Raw genomic sequence first — 18255 nt, 5'->3', positions numbered from 1 at the left:
GCACCCATAGTAATCAGGTTTAGCTGCGTAAAGGGTTAGGGTGCCTCGCTACCCCGGGGTTAGCGAGCTGAAGTGATTTTATACCACACCCGTCAGCAGAAACAGAACAGTTGTGGAAGGGGCTGAAAGAATTGAATACAGCATTTGTGTCTTTCCACTGACTTTGCTGTCCATATAGCAGACACACCAAAACCCTTGCTTGTGGGAGTCATCTCCTCCAGTACAGGCAGTTGCTTCTCTTATTGTAGCGCAGTTGCTCCTGTTATGTCTGTTGCCTCGCAGCCATAAAGTATGTTCTGTATACTGCTGCCCTGTATGGGCTTATCTTGTTTGGGATTGTCTACCAGTGTGTCTGTTTATGTTATGAATCTTGGGTATATTTTCCTTGAAAGCAATAAAGAAAATTGTCACTAGTTTGGGTGGATTGTGGTCAGCTTATTATCTCTGTAATGGTGTATAGTCCAGTGACGTGCGGTGGGGTGAGGCAGGTGAGGCAGAGCCTTTCCTGTCATACTAACGTTTGTGCCAGAGTTTTGACTGCATAAAGTATATAATAAATACTAAAAATATGTTTGAAATATCTTCTTTGCATTATTCTAATAATTTGTATAGCCAAAACTCTGGAGTAAATAGTCTCTGGCAGGTGAGGCAGTGCCTCACCTGGCTAACTTTTCCGCACATCTCTGATCAAAACTCACCAAATTTCCAGGAGTTTATACTGCTGCAGCTGTGTATAATGCCCAGATGTACGCTTTGGCTCAAATATTGCATGTAAATCTGTCTCTGGTGCTAGTCAGTGCCTCCTGAGATATTTAGCTCACCGCATGTCCCAGCGTGTACCTCACCAGTGGCAAACGCAGGATTTCTAGAGGGGGGTTTCCAAATGCAATCCATAATCTCCCACTATGCGGAGCAAGTGCAGGAGTCTGGGGGAGCGGTAGAAGAACCTAGTAACGACCCTGAACATTGGTACTTTTTATACATTGGATACTGTATGGAATAGAGTATTATTATTTAACGCTATACGTTGTCTATTGTATAGGCAGTATCAAACATATTTAAACAATATAAATAAGTGGTCAGGAAAAGGTTAAACATACCATACTAAATAAATAAACAAACATAATAGAACAAGTAGTAGACAGAAGTGCACTTTCTAGGTACACATTCTCCCACCTCATGGAAAAGCTTCTGTCTCTTCTCCCTGGCAGCTACCTTCATATTATATACCATTGCTATTGTTGTTATAATTTGAGCCACTTGCCAAGAGGAGAGGGGTTTCCAGGCAACCAGAACCCCCCCCCCCCCCCCCCCCTGCGTTTGCCTATGCTCACTACTGAGAAATAGGGATTCAGACATGGCCGCAAACTCAATTCATTTGCAGTTGAGCGATTAGCAACAGCCTGCGCATATGTCTAAGTCACACTGCGCATGTGTTGTGCTGGTCCTGTGATGGTCACAGAGAATTTATTCGTAAAGTAATAATGAGGAGTGGCGGCAAAAGTGCAGTCATGTTGCAAGCGTTTTGGGACCATATTTGAGACTGCGACTGTTATCTTGTACACAGCTGCAATGTCTCTAGCGTCTTCCTGTTTGCGGCCATGCTGCGATACAATAGGGCTACTCAGAACATCGATGGTGGATTGATCTGCGACCGATGCTGCATCTCTGCACACAGCTGTTGGAATTGTAAAGCTGCCAGTGGGCATCTCAATACAAACCCAAGTGGCAGCGATATTTGCATAATTTCGCACCGTCACTGCGTACACATTCGAAGCTGTAAAAGCATTTGTGTACATCTCGGAATAACAATTTTTTATTTCACAATCTCTGCAAGTCACATTTTTATGTAACCTACAGTAGATATCCACATCCATTGTCATCTATACTGCAGCAGTGAAGATTTTACCAAGACCATTTTATTATATATCAGCTTGCAGGGACACAGTCATATTGCATTAGCATTTTCATGTAGGATAGCAGCCAGGAATTGTGACCATTGCCTTATTTTCTGTCTTTTATTGCTGCTGCAGGTCCGGGAAACTGCATGTATAATATGCTGTAGGGGCAGGAATCCTTACGTCTACAGCTCAAATTAACTCTATTATTTTTACCTTTCTTATTATTGTAGCTCTGTAAATGATCTTGTTATCTTTCACATAATTTAATGTGAAATCATTGGTCTGACATACAAAGTCTCTCTAGAAACCTGAGTAGCTTAGAATTCTCATCTACTTGACATTAGCCTCATTATTTTGAAAAAAAATGATATACACAGGTAGCAACAAATGCATTGCTGCACTACAATGTACTACGGCAGCGGTGGCCAAACCGCGGCTCTTTCATCCGCCGCATGTGGCTCGCTTCAATTCTGCGCCGGCCCGTGAGCCAATCAGAGCTTTGATTGGCTCACGGACCGGTGCCTAATTGAAGAGACACCGTTGCCGGAGAGTGAGCAGCAGCGCAGTGAGCTGGGTGCGTAGGGGAGGGGGCTGGTGAGCACTGTGGGGACATGTGTATCTGGCACTGGGGGTATAGCAGGCACTGGGGGCATATCTGGAACTGGGGTCATAGCAGGCACTGTGGGGACATGTGTATCTGCACTGGGGGCATATCTGGCACTGGGGGCATAGCAGGCACTGGGGGCATAGCAGGCACTGGGGGCATAGCAGGCACTGGGGGCATAGCTGGCACTGTGGGGACATGTGTATCTGGCTCTGGGGGCATAGCTGGCACTGTGGGGACATGTGTATTTGGCACTGGGGGCATAGCGGGCACTGTGGGGGCATATGTATCTGGCACTGGGGGCATAGCAGGCACTGAGGGGACATGTGTATCGCACTGGGGGCATAGCGGGCACTGTGGGGGCATATGTATCTGGCACTGGGGGCATAGCAGGCACTGAGGGGACATGTGTATCTGGCACTGGGGGCATAGCGGGCACTGTGGGGACATATGTATCTGGCACTGGGGACATATGTATCTGGCACTGGGGGCACATATGTATCTGGCACTGTGGGGGCGCATATGTATCTGGCACTGTGGAGGCACCCATTTTTAGGCATTTTTATATGTATGTGGCACTGTACTGGGACATTATATGTATGTGGCACTGTACAACATGACGAAAAACGGGGTTATGATATGAGGTCATACTTCTACAAATGTCATACCGAAAGGTGTGCACACAAAAATGGGGTGTGGCTTTGTGACAACTAGGCCACGCCCCCATATTTGCGCGGCTCTTGCTCTTAACTACAGATCTTTTCTGGCTCTTTGCCTCTGACTGGTTGGCCACCCCTGTACTACAGTAAATATATTTTACAAGTACATTGGGCCAGATGTACTAAGCTTGAAAAGTGATAAATATCACTGTGATAAAGTACCAGCCAATCGGCTCCTAACTGTCATTTTTCAAACACAGCCTGTGACATGGCAGTTAGGAGCCGATTGGCTGGTACTTTATCACAGTGATATTTATCACTTTTCAGGCTTAGTACATCTCCCCCATTGAAATTTTATGTTTGGTTTGTGCAAACAGCACTTCCTGCATCACTGGAGGGAATTCAGTTGTTTTACGCTCTGGCCATGCGTTCCATCTCCAAAATGACAAAGTTGTGAGACTTAATTCAGTTGTTTTGTTTTTTTTGCATGCTGATCACACCCAGATAAACTAGGTTTAGCTGTGTAAAACAACTAAACCCGACCAAAGAGAAAAGAGCAGTTTGGGCGCTGAAGCAGGTCACTTTTCGCTCATTTCAGCTAGCTGAAATGCCGACGCCGGCAGTTGTTTGCGTCCTAAAGGAGCAACAATTGAATTGGTCCATAGGACACCATCTAGTGGCTGCTGGTGCATAAAACAGTTGTAAGCAAAGAAGTGTCATGTGTGACAGAGTTATTACTGACAAAATATGACAGATTAGTGCAGAGGGATAAGTGAGGAGAGTAATACCCCTGTTCCACTACCTTTAAAAACACGGGTAAATGCGCGGGGGAGCACATTTACTCGTGTTTTTTCCTAGTGGAAACGGCTCCCCCGGCAAATTCCCGGATCAAGTGATCCGGGAATCCTACCTGGGTATCTTACCGGGTTGAACTCGGTAAACTGTGTAGTGTGAATGGGAGTTGTGTCGAGGCGACACGGCTCCCGTTCACAGTGTGATCTCCCAGCGCCGCCCCTGCCGCGTCAGCAGCAGCGTCACCAACCCGGCAATATGCCGGGTTGGTGAACGCCTTTGGAAAGGGGGCTGTAGCACGGGTCGCAGCCGTGTCAGGCTCCCGGCTGCGACCCGTGCTACAGGTGGAAAAGGGGTATAAGTATTAATTTACAAGTTGAGTGAGGAAAAGAAATATTTCACATCATGCTTTCTTCAACAGTGTTGTTTTTAATAAGTACAGAGACCAATAAAAGGAGCTATTCACTGTTTTAAATGCACCATTCATGGTTTATACTTTAGTCAGTGAGCAAAAAGCCAGAGTACAGTTATAAATTGTTAGTTTCAGTAGATATTCTCTGCAGCCAATGATAAATCACTGTCCCTTCCAAAGTTCCAAGAAGTCAGAATGATGAATGATGCATGATGTTGTTGTACTCCACCACATCATATAACACACAGTTTGATTTTTCAATTAGCGAAGCGTATGTTCCAGTAGATACTGCTGGTCACTGCCGATATTTCCACTATGTAAAATGAACTTCCGCGCTTTTTATACTGAAGCCAATATGAAAACAGCTACTGTAACTGTTCATCTGTCATCCCTCACTATTTACTCCTCATCACTTGTGATGCTTCACTTCTCCTTTGTCTCTCACGGCTCATCGCTCATTAAGAATCATACATCACATCTCATATATCACTCTTCACACATTACACACTTGTTTTATAATGACACTGGATGAAATTGGAGTCTGTTGTATGATGATGTCTGATCCTGATATGTGACAGTAATGATGGTGTGCTAAAATGGACAATATATTTCCCTCTAAATCAGTGGATACACCCACATGTCTGGTTCCCATACTCTTTAAGAAAGGGGGAAAAAAAGTTGCATTTACAAGAGATATCTTTCAAATCTGCCACTTTAGCTTAATGCCCATACACACTAGAAGATTTTTTCTATTGATTTGGGCAATAATGACGGTTTTGAACAATCTGTCGTTCAAATCATCTAGTCTTCTTTACACAGCGAACGATGCGCACACCTGCGCTACTTTGAAGCAGGTCATCAGTCTTCCATGCATACGGCTCAATCCCTTCAATCATAGCAGTGCAGATCGTTCATCGTTCAGATCATTTGTAAAATCGCACAGTGTGTACACTCAATATCGTTTGTTAGGGAGTTCAGGGGAAATCAAATTGTTCATCTTTCACATCTTTCAAGTGTTCTAGTGTGTATGGGCCTTAATAGCAGCAAGGAATATGCAGAGCTCCCCAGTAACTTATAAATATATAAAAAATTATATACTGTATATGTAGGGGACATCGATGCCTGAAAATGGAACCCCTGAGTTTTCTGATCCCACACTAACACTGGTTTCTTTGTGTGTGACTGATTATATGTTATATTAAACAGAAAGGGAAAGGCACCAGTTTTCAGATGGGATGGTCAGCAAGCAGAGTAGTCCAGCAGTGGAAAGGCCGATAGAATACTTAGTTGTACCGGAAGGGGTATTAGTAGCAGGAAGAATGAGAGTATATTGGCATTCTATTTCCCTGTCTTTGTACAATTTCTGTAATTAAAATTAAAATAGTTGACTTTTTCATATCAAGTCTAGACGATACTACCCAGTCTAGAATGCAAAAGATTTTCGAAACCACTACGTGGTTCCTTTTATGCCAAATTGCTAGTTAAAATTTTACATCCACATTTTCTCCTCCATTATTCTTGTGAATCTCTGGAATATTGTTAATTTAACCAGGGGAAACCAGTTTATAGTCTCTGGCTCACTATACCATCTTTTAACCAAAAATATGTTAAGTCTGTGTGATTGAATTTTTGGCTTAACGTCCACCCTCCTCTCCTTCCCTTAACTTTACTTCACTTATTTCTTATCTCTACCTTCTATAATTAACGATGAGTCATTTACAGTATAATCCATCATAATTCTATTCTACTGTTTACCAAAAATGTTAGGCTGATACTGCTACCATTTTACCCATATAAACGAATAGATCTATTGTTATGTTGACACAGAAACATTGGTTGTTTTTATATATGATTATTTATTGATGTGGCGTTGCATTTTTCAACATATTCTTATGCGTCATTGACACTCCTTATATAGTTGATATGTAACATCACTTCGATAATCACTGAATATGACTGTAAGGCAGTGGTTCCCAAACTTTTTTGAATCGCGGCACCCTAGGGTATTAGGATTTTTTTTCATGGTTACTTATTAGGAAATGTAGAAAAAAATATAAAATTAAGTAAATTGTGTTTATACGGCATCCTTAAGCTGGGCATTCACTATACAATTATTTGTCAGATAATCTGCCAGATCTGGCTGGTTGGAATGAAAATCTGGTAATAGATGAAAGCAAATGACAATTGACCATTTTCTCCCGAACACCAGAAAATGGATAAAACTTGTCATTCAAACAAATTGGTTAATTCACGGACATGTTTTGTCCATTTTCCCGTGTTTGGGAGCAAATGGTCAGTTGCCATTTGCTCGTACCCATTACCAGATTTCATTCCAACCAGTCAGATCTGGAAGATTATCTGCCAGATAATTGTATAGTGTATGCCCAGCATAAGGCTCAGGTATGTGGTGAGGGATAAGATTTGCTTATGTTTGTACACATATTTTATGACTGGCAGCTACAAGCACTGGTTTTGCCTATTACATTAAACATAAATAATTTGAATTGGTCCTGGACCACCAATCCACGGCACCCCTGCAAGTATCCCGAGACACCCCTGGGTGCCGCGGTGCACAGTTTGAGAACCACTGCTGTAAGCATTCTGATTGCATTTTGCCATATGACTTTGTTCTCTTACCATGTCTAAAACTTTTATTCAATAAAATTGTTTAGTAAAAAAAAAAAAATTAAATAGTTACTGTAGAGGCATGTGCTCATCACTAAAACAATATGGCAACACGTTTGGAATACTGTATCCTATCATTTATTGCTTTCTGCTATTAAATGCAATGTAACCAGAACATTATAAACATATGCATTTAAAGGTGTTTAGTTCAGAAGCTTTGTAGTATTTAATATGGATGAGGGGGTTTGGCATATTTTTGCATCAGTTAAACACAGAATTTGTGGGTCTATTTATTACGCCTTGGAGAGAAATAAAGTGGACAGAGATAAAGAGTCTGATCCCAAGTTATGCGCTGTTGAGGGGAATCACGCAGATTCTTGATGATTGGGAATTGCATGTACGCAGAACAGGCCTTGCAATGTCTCCTGTTGTTCCCCTGTGACTGACACAAAGGGTGACGTTTCAACATGAACTATAGCCAGAGCTTGATTCAGAGACGGGTGCACAGCTTCTGCGTCTTTGCTTCAATATGCTAATGCTGCAGGATGCATCTCGTGTGAATAGACTCCTCTGTCTACTTCTGTGATTTTCTGCTGTGTCCAAAGATGCAGCATTAGATCGTTCTGTGTGAACATCGGTTGGTGGCCAGTGTTTTCACACAAGCAAGGCCAGTGAAGCTGTATCTAAGGATGCAGTCACTGGCCTCGTCACGTCCCCATTTTCTGGAATGCTGGCCCGTGCCGCTCCTTCCACACCCCCAAACAGTGGCAGATGTCAATAAAGCTGTGGCTTAGGGGGCACAGTGACCATCGTCACAGACAGAGATCTGCAAAGGCACAGTACAGAACCTGTGCATCGGAGATGTGTGTAAACCATTGGGTTTGCGTACATCTCTGCATCTGATCCACCCAACATTTTCAGCCTGATAATTTATCGTAACATTGCGCTGAATGTTGTGCAGCACTTTTCACATAGGGACCCGGCGATGACACTGGTTTTAGTTTCACTGTCAGCCACAGGTGCACACTATCACACTGTCAGATACTCCGGCTGAACGTACCCAGCTTTAAAGACCTCCAGACACAAAATAACATTTTTAAATGTTCCGTGTACAGTACTTCATCATGTTCAAAGTAAATGGTGGCAGTGTGTCAGCTAGCAAGGTAAAGTGTGCAGATACCAGGTTTGTAATCAGTATTGTCAGATTCTCCCAATTTCTGTGTGCAGGATCCCAAAGTGATCACTTCCCAGGTAAGCAGGCTGTGGAATGGTTTTAGTGTCAGCAGCAGGCAAGGTACAGGACTAGAGAGTGTATCTGACACATTCTAAATATTCCATGTTAATTTAGTTCTTTAAAAAAAAAAAAAGGGCCAAAAATGCTTAACGTATATAAATGTGAGGAAATGATAAAATAAAATGTGATTGCCTGTGGTTTGGCTTGTTGTCTCTCAGAACTTTTCCTTTTGGCATTTTACTAGACATATTCCTGTAAGAGGGACCTACAAAATATCAAGTATAGATGTACATAATTGTACATTGTGGAGTATTTGCTCTTTAAGAAGATGATGGTAAATAAATTAGTCATAACTGTTGAGAATTATTTGTCATTCCCTAGCTCTTGTACATCTGAATAACGATTGTTTAATCCTGACAGATAAATATTTCTGCCTTTGCTGAGTAGGAAAAATAACTTTACTTAATCTTTATAGGGATTATTATTTTTTCTTATAGTTTCTGATAATCAAAAAATGTTTGTGGTCTGTTAATAGAAATTTGCATTTTGTGTTTTCCAGTACAGGGTACCAATGTATTTACTATTCACCTGAGAACACGGCGAAGGCAAAAGAGATTTTAAGTAACATCAATCACCTGCAACCTCTTATATTAAGCCATACAGACCTTCTGCTTAATTCAGCAAGACAGCACTCTGTGGACAGCCTGAACAATTCTTTAAAAGCACTCATGGAAACGGTGAGATCCAAATCTGCCATGCAATGGCTCATGGATAAATATAGACTCGCTCCTAATGCTTCACTTTTATTTAATGTGCAGGTTGACATTCGTTACATTACGGAATATACAGTTCTTACTTTGAAAGATAGACTTCAAAATGCCAAGGCAAATGAATACCAAACACCTAATTCCTATGAAAAAAAGCAATTTAATATTTTCTGTATCTTTATTTTCTGCATTTAAAGGTATTTTGAAAGTAAAATTGAAGGCTTTCAGAGGCGGTAGGATTTGTTATTAAATTGAGTTATATTATTGCTGCACAGCAGCATTTGAATTTCACACGTCCTTTTCTTTCTAATGCTAATAATTGTTTGAGAGAGGCAAGTAGAAGATAAGGTATGTTCTTTAAGCTACAATATCCTTATTTTGTTCTTCTATCTTAAAGTGTTTTTTTTAAATATATATATATATATATATATATATAGACTTCAACTCTCTTGCAGTTATTCTGCAAACACAGCACTAAAACTAAATGCAGTTAGTAAGTGTGATGGCGGTGATGGGATTTTGAATGACCAGCATGATTATTATTATTGCTTAGGAGAGATGTGCTGTACAGAAGAGATAATATGTTAGTTACAGGCTTCAGAAAAAAGCAAAAGGGAAGTAAAGAATAATTATTTGACCAAGAAAGTGACTTAGTGCTTGTCTGGTGTCAGTGTTTTGGTTCTTCACTGATGTCAGTGTGGTGGTACTTCACTGGTGTCAGTGTGGTGGTACCTCCCTGGTGTCAGTGTGATGGTACTTCCCTGGTGTCAGTGTGATGGTACTTTACCTTGGTGTCAGTGTGATGGTACTTCCCTGGTGTCAGTGTGATGGTACTTCACTGGTGTGAGTGTGGTGGTACTTCACTGGTATCAGTGTGGTGGTACCTCCCTGGTGTCAGTGTGATGGTACTTCCCTGGTGTCAGTGTGATGGTACTTCCCTGGTGTCAGTGTGATGGTACTTCACTGGTGTGAGTGTGGTGGTACTTCACTGGTGTCAGTGTGATGGTACTTTCCTGGTGTCAGTGTGATGGTACATCCCTGGTGTCAGTGTGATGGTACTTCCCTGGTGTCAGTGTGATGATACTTCCCTGGTGTCAGTGTGATACTTCCCTGGTGTCAGTGTGATGGTACTTCACTGGTGTAAGTGTGGTGGTACTTCACTGGTGTCAGTGTGGTGGTACCTCCCTGGTGTCAGTGTGATTGTACTGTACTTCCCTGGTGTCAGTGTGATGGTACATCCCTGGTGTGAGTGTGATGGTACTTCCCTGGTGTCAGTGTGATGGTACTTCCCTGGTGTCAGTGTGATGGTATATCCCTGGTGTCAGTGTGATAGTACTTCCCTGGTTTCATTTTTTTTCCTAAAATGGTTAAAACGGTAATGTAAAGAAGTGCGTGTGTTCCTGAGTGTTTATGATCAAGTATGTTTTCTGTTCTATTTTCTATTGTATCTGTGCACATTTCTGTAGTGAACGGTTTTTGCCAGTAAAGGTGTCAGTAAGCCAGTTTTGTGTGTACAGTATATTTGGTGTACAGTATATAATGCGCATTCCCAACATCGGTTCTCTAGGCACACTAATACCATTTCATTGCCGGGTAGTTTTGCCTGGACCTGACTGACCCCCCTTTCACACAGACAAGCAAATTACCAGGTCAACCCGGTAATTTGCAGATCAACACAGATATTTTGTCTGTGTGAAAGGGTCAACCCAGGTCGAAATTCCCATGTCTCTGACCTTGGTAAATTCCAGGGTTGAAGTCCCGGGAATTTTAACCCAGGTCGACCCTTTCACACTGAAAAAGGACACGTTTTTTTCCATAAAATTACCGGGTAGAACTGCTTCACCCGGTAAATTCAGTTTCTGTGTAAAAGGGGTATAACAGTCCTGGTTTTAGTGATATCCACACTTCAGCACAATTTATCCATCTGTAATGAAACCTGGATATCACTAAAACCTGCACTGTTAGTGTGTCTTGAGGGCCTGGTCTATATCATACTTGCCTACCTGACCCTCTCCATGATGGAGAAAATGCTCTGTTCCTGGACTTTCCTGGTAATGTATGATTGCCATCACCTGTGGTGAAACACCTTTCTTATCAATTAACTAGCTCACCACAGGTGATGGCAATCATAGATTACCAGGAAAGTCCAGGAACAGAGCATTTTCTCCCTCATGGAGAGAGTCAGGTAGGCAAGTATGGTCTACTCTATATTCATGAGCAGTAGCGGATTTTACCTGTGGGATGCAGTACGGATGGTGTAATGGTTAGCATTCAGTGGCGTAAGTTTGCCCCAGTCGTCCAGAGGCATGATAAAATGTTGGGGCCCCCCTTTTCCCCCCACACACACATATATGCCATATGTAGATATCTGGTACTCAGGGTGAACAGTAGCAGCGTACTCAGATGCCTTTCACAATAGTAGTATAGACATACACACACACACACACACACACACACACACACACACATCTTTCATTTACACACACACATGCCTCTTTTCCTTGCACACACAAGTGCCTTTTTCACTTAAAACACACATATCCCTTTCACTTACACAAACACGCCTTTTTCACTAACTCACACGCCTCTTTCACTTGCACACACACTTCTGCTTACACACACACACGCCTTTTTCACTTACACACATGCCTTTTTCAGTTACACACGCCTTTTTCACTTACATGTGCCTTTTTCACTTACACACACACACACACACACCTTTTTCACTTACACACATGTGCCTGTTTCACTTACACACACACGCCTTTTTCACTTACACACAATTACACACACACGTCACTTTCACTTACACACACAATTACACACACACATGCCACTTTCACTTACACACACACATGCCACTTTCACTTACACACAATTACACACACGTCACTTTCACTTACACACAAACACACGTGCCACTTTCGCTTACACACAATTACAGACACACACACACATGTCACTTTCACTTACACATGCACAATTACTCACACACATGCCTCTTTCACTTACACACACACAATTACACACACACACCACTTTCACTTACACACACACATGCCATTTTGACTTACACACAATTCCACACACACATCACTTTCACACACACAAATACACACACATGCCTATTTCATTTATACACACACACAATTACACACACACACACACACACACACACACACAACACTTTCACTTACACATGCACAATTACACACAACACTTTCACATACACACAATCACACACACACACACACACACACACACACACACACACACACACACACACACACACCTCTTTTATTTAAACACACAACTTTCCTTGAAAAAACAGACATACACACCTCACCATTCACACATATAAACACAGTGCTGCCAACATTTATTAAAGATACCCCCGGTAATCACCACCCCTCCTCACACATACATACACCACACATACATACACCCCTACATCACACACACACACACACACACACACACACACACACACACACACACACACACACACACACACACACTGCAGCAGCTGGAGGCAGGTGGTGCCAGTGCCTACCTGTTGCTATCAGCAGGACGGAGAAAGAGAGCTTCAGACGGCCCAGCTCTATTGGAAGTCCCTGTGAGCAGCTGTGTGCTGGAGCTCCCCCTAGCTGCAGCCAGCTGCCAGCTCGTCTCTCTGCATACAAGGAGGCAGCTGCTGCTACCGTGTCATGACACTGACACTCTCCTCCGTCCAGTCAGATGCGGGGATGGATTGTCGGGCAGCGGGAGGCAATGGAGAAGTGCCCCCTGCAGGCCAGGAGCCCGGCGGCAGCCGACTCCAATGCCTCCCAGAGTTCCGCCTCTGTTAGCATTACTGCCTCACAGCACTGAGGTCATGGGCTCGATTCCCACCATGGCTCTCTACCTGTGCGGAGTTTGTATATTCTCCCCGTACTTGCGTGGGTTTCCTCCAGGTACTCCGGTTTCCACCCACATTATAAAAATATACTGGTAGGTCAATTGGATCCCAACAAAAATTAACCCTAGTATGAATGTGTGTGCGTGTGGCAGATGCAGTCCATGACTGCACTGGCTTCACTGTGACTGGCAGTGACTTCCTATTTGAAGTCCTACCTGTCAGTCATAGACACACAAGGCAGCCCCATTGGGAGATGTTTCCTCCCTCTGGGACTGCCGGACTGGGCTGCGATAAACAGAGAGCTGGCTTGCTGTAGGAAGCCACTCCATGCCTTAAGCGCATCCCAATCAGTCTTCTATGGGCTGAACCCGATGCAGCTCATAGAAGCCGGGGGTTTGCATATGCGCAGTTGCCCAGATCCATTGCCCAGGTGCCGAGACCCAGGATGTAAGTAGGAGCCACCGCTGTTTATGAGTATAAGCACTGGGATTATTACTCCCTGTCTTTATGCAATTTACTTTTTGTGATTATTTATGTGTGCAGTATTTTCAGTTTCAACAGGCTGATTACACAAACCCAAATGTACAAGCTCCATTCTAGTTATTTAAATGGACTCATTACACATGCCCTGTTGTCAGCCTCAGCCACTGTTTTACTCAAACCTTATTGGCAGCTACAGATGGAGCCTCGCTCATCTAGCCTTCTCTGCTGTGCCAAGGTGCACCAAGGTTTATTAGCATAAACCTTTCATCTATGGTTCTCAGCTGCAATACAATACAGAGAGAACAATACAGCAATGGATTAAGTCATTACAGCAGGGGATTAAGTCCGACAGCACTGGCTCAATAAATCCTATTAAAGGGATAGATGAGCAGGGCTCAATCTGTATATTCCATTCTCCATAGGCACATTGGTGGCTGCCCTCTTTAATATATGAAACCTTGGTGACCTTTAACTATGCTGAGCTATGGCTAAGGCAAGGATACAAATATTAGAGTCAAGTCTTATCAGTTCCAGTCATTTGCAAATTTCTAGGTATGTGGTAACTATTTCAGAGTGATGGATCGCGTACACTACCTTCATGCCATCCTGATCAATAAATAGGGTTTTAGTGGTTTTAGCTGTATGTTGAATATGTCGCTGTAGGACTATTCCTGATTCACTCAAATCCATTTTCGATTTATAGATTTTTCGGAAGCGTGCGTGAATACCAGATTATTTCCTGTAATCTAATTTCTATGCTTTCCTAAATTAATCTGAAAACATGGAATAAATGTATGATTTGAACCTTTAAATCATAAAAATTATAGCTAGCACTAGCTTTAAAGAATAGCATTGCAATTGCACTGTCTACAATAAGCCTTCCTTAAACCTCCTTTAATACAGTAATAAATAAAATATTTTACCAAAAGTTTGTTGAGAAGAAAAATAAAAAATTCTTTCAATGTGATAAACCTATAAATTGAACTAGAATTGTACATTTGAAACTTTCATATAAAGGTGTAAAAATAAACTTCACAAAACCCCCCCCCATAAAATGATTGTGTTTTCAGCACAATGCATCTGATTTAATAACAATGGTAGAGTTGTTCTATTTCACTCCAAGGTGAACTAACAACCCTCTGTATGAAATCCATTATTCCTCATAGAACCTCATTGAGTGCATTGATAGAACATATAAAATAAAGTCTATAGTTTGTGTATGTCTGAATATATGTTATGCAACTTTTTAGAATGAGTTGAGTATGAGTGACCGGTGGTTGGGATACAGCTGGTTACAATACCATCCCGGTGCTAAGTTTGCCGGCGGGGAGTGGGGTGGTGAGCACAGCAAAGCCCCTTTCAGGCTCGATGGCTCGCTGCGCTGGCCACAGGTTCTATTCCCACTCTATGGGTGTTGTGAAGTCCCACGAGTGGGAATAGTCCCTGTCAGTCAGCATGTCGTGCTAAACACCGGGCAGGAATCCGGTGTCGGTATACATAATAGATCTTTGATGTTATAATAGTAAAATATATATACTGCAGTATTTACAGGGTCATTATGAGATCTGTTTGCTCCTGAGGCTGTACCACACTCCTTGAGAATACTGGGGCTCTCTGCATTAGGTTTGTGGGCTGGATGCCACTTAAAAAGGGTGCGACCATGCCTTAGATTTAGAAACTGCACTGCGCATGTTCAGATCTGCAGGGCTGCCATCAGAAATTGTGGGGCGCGGGACTGACAAAATAGACAGCCCCCCTGTCCCATACATCTAGTTCCTATCCCTCAACCCAAACCACTACTCTGTTCCATATATATAGTACCTACCCTGCTACCGAAACTACTACTGTCCCTGCATTGTATATTATATCAAGCAGTAAATATTTGCTGCTTGATATTATATGCATACAGAATTGTCTGGGCTAGCATATCTCATGAGATACTGATAGCATTACCATTTGTTGAAACACACCTACAGTATGTACACATGTGATATTTCCTGCAAACAAGCTATATTAACCATTTGTCTGCTGTCTGATAATAGTATGTACAGACAAGCGCACGGCGGTGCAATCATAGTTTACCCTGTTAACTTGCTGTTTGTTATCCTATGCAGGGGTTAAAGTGAGCCGGAACGGGGCGGAACTGCGTTCCATCAGTTCCACTTGGAGACGGAACGCAGTTCCGCCTACCCCGGCTCACCTAACCCGATGTCCCAGCGCTGCAGAGAGATGCCGGGCGCCCGCGGTTATCAGCGGCTCCTGGCTCTCCCCGCACAGCGGCAGCCGGAGGCAGGAGCTCACTACTGAGCTCCTGCTTTCGGCTCTGTCAGTACCCGCTATGGGAGAGACGTCATGACGCCTCTCCCATAGTGCCGAGGAGCGGACGCCGAGAGGACTGCGGCGGGAGCGGGGCTTTATAAGTATGGTGCCTCTCCCTCCCCCTCCCAAATGTGTACTAATAGTGGCACTGTTACTGGGGGGCTATACTACTGGGGGCAAACTACAGAGGGGCTTTACTACCGGGGCAAACTACATAGGGGCAAACTGCTGGGGGGCTTTAATACTGGGGGCAAACTACTGGGGGGCTTTAATACTGGGGGCAAACTACAAAGGGGCAAACTACTAGGGGCAAACTACAAGGGGGCAAGCTACAAAGGGGCAAACTACTGGGGGCATTACTACAAGGGGGCAAACTACAGGGGGGCTAAACTACTGGCAGCATTACTACTGGGCGCTAAACTACAAGGGGGCATAACTACAGGAGCTAAACTACTGGGGGTATAACTACAGGGGGGGCATTACTACAAGGGGGCATAACTACAGGAGCTAAACTACTGGGGGTATAACTACAGGGGGGCAAACTACTGGGGGCATTACTAACGGGTCAAACTACATGGGGGATAAACTACAGGGGGCACAACTGCAGGGGGCAGTACCAGTGGGGGCTAAACTACATGGGGCAAACTACATGAGGGCAAAACTACTGGGGGCATTACCACTGGGAGGTTAAACTAAAGGGGGGGAGTAAATTACTGGGGTCATAACTACAGGGGCATTACCAGTGGGGGCATGACTACTGGGGCTAAACTACAGGGGGCTAAACGACTGGGGGCATTACTACAGGCAACATTACTACTGGGGGAAATACTACACAGGGGCATTACCATTAAGGGCATTACTGATGGGGTGCACTGCTAATGAGGGCATTGTAAAGGGGACACTTCATAAGGGGCACCACTCCTGGGGACATAAGGGGCACTACTATTGCGGGCATTGCATAAGGGGCACTACTACTGTGGGCATAGTATAAGGGGTGCTACTGCTGTAAGCATTACTCTATGGGCCCGACAAAGAAGCTGAGCTCCTGGTTCCAGACTCCCAGCTGTAGCGGATCTGGGACCGGGCCGGCTTTATTATTCCTGCCGCCGCATCGAGCTCCTGTGACCGCGGCGCTAGTAGTTCAAATCTGTCGCTGATTGGCTCACCCCCCTCCCCTACGGTGCGCGCAATACCTTTATTACATGGGCACCGTGGGGAGGGGGGTGAGTTCCACCACCTCTCTAGGACCACTTTAAGCACTGATCCTATGTAAACGCTTGATATGATGAATTAACCATTGATTTGTTACTTGTAAGTGTATGCAAACAGTACATTTGTGTGAAAGGCAAGGTACAGACATACCATTGTTACATGAAACATACCATGTGTGGAATTAACCACTGACCTGCTCTTTTAAAAACATTTCACATGAATAGTGCACATTAGTGGAATCGGTATCCGGATGTTAGGTTGACATGACTAAGGTCAACAGTCATGAGGTCGACCACTAATGGTCGACAGGCAGTAGGTCAACATGGTCAAAAGGTTGACATGTCAATGGTCGATACAGGAAAAGGTCGACATGAGTTTTTAACAATCTTTTAATTTTTTTAAACTTTGTCATACTTTATAATCCACGTGGACTATGATTGAGAATAGTAACCTTGCCCCAAGCATGGCGATCGAAGCGGTGCACTAATTGGGGTTCCCTGTCACTTTTCGAAGTAAACGACACCAAAAAAAAACCTAAAAAAAACTTGTGTCAACCTTTTCCGTGTCAACCTCTTGTTCATGTCGACCTTTTTTTGTGTTGAACTTGTGCCTGTCGACCTTTTGGGTTTAACCTATGCACTGTTGACCTTTTCCAGGTCGACTTAGACAGTAATACCCAATGGAATCTAAGGTACAGACACACTGATGCCAGAAAGCTTGGGAAAAGGATAAGGTGCAAATATTGCAACTGACTATTTGAACCACTATGTGTGCATCATTCACTGAACCATACTGTATATTTGTTATCTGGCAATCCGGAAATTCAAATATATGACTTATTGTGACTGATACTGTACTTTACCATAAATTTCAGGTTGTGATGTTAAATATGGTTAATTTTTATATTTATATGTGAAATACTGGGTGTAATTGGATATGGTACATTCCAAATTAGATACCTGTATCTTATACCCTTTGGGGGTCATTCCGAGTTGATCGCTCGCTAGCAACTTTTTGCAGCGCTGCGATCAGGTTAAATCTCGGCAAAACTGCGCATGCGTATGCACTGCAATGCGCAGGTGTGTCATACGGGTACAAAGAGGATCGGTGCAGGGCGATGGATTTAATGAAGAATCCATTCGCACAGCCGATCGCAAGGTGATTGACAGAAAGAGGGTGTTTTGTGAGTGTCAACTGACCATTTTCTGGGAGTGTTTGGAAAACTGCAGGCGTGTCGAAGCGTTTGCAGGGCGGGTGTCTGACGTCAATTCCGGGACCAAAAAGACTGAATTGATCGCAGCGGCTGAGTAAGTCCAGAACTACTCAGAAACTGCCAAAAACTTTTTGTG

At 43.4% G+C, this 18255-nt stretch overlaps 1 protein-coding gene across 6 annotated transcripts in view; it reads left to right on the top strand.

The window, feature by feature from the left end:
* Positions 1-18255, top strand: part of INPP4B (inositol polyphosphate-4-phosphatase type II B) — a 1055719-nt gene that overhangs the window by 827300 nt on the left and 210164 nt on the right. For all 6 annotated transcript variants that reach the window (XM_063920402.1, XM_063920401.1, XM_063920400.1 and 3 more), the window contains one exon: positions 8787-8964. In XM_063920402.1, coding sequence (XP_063776472.1) covers positions 8787-8964 — 178 coding nt within the window. The remainder of the gene's footprint in view (positions 1-8786; positions 8965-18255) is intronic.

This window comes from Pseudophryne corroboree, chromosome 1, assembly GCF_028390025.1.
Source record: "Pseudophryne corroboree isolate aPseCor3 chromosome 1, aPseCor3.hap2, whole genome shotgun sequence".
NCBI lineage: Eukaryota > Metazoa > Chordata > Amphibia > Anura > Myobatrachidae > Pseudophryne > Pseudophryne corroboree.
The sequence above is the reverse complement of the archived record's forward strand: the minus strand, read 5'-3'. Positions and strand labels throughout refer to the sequence as shown.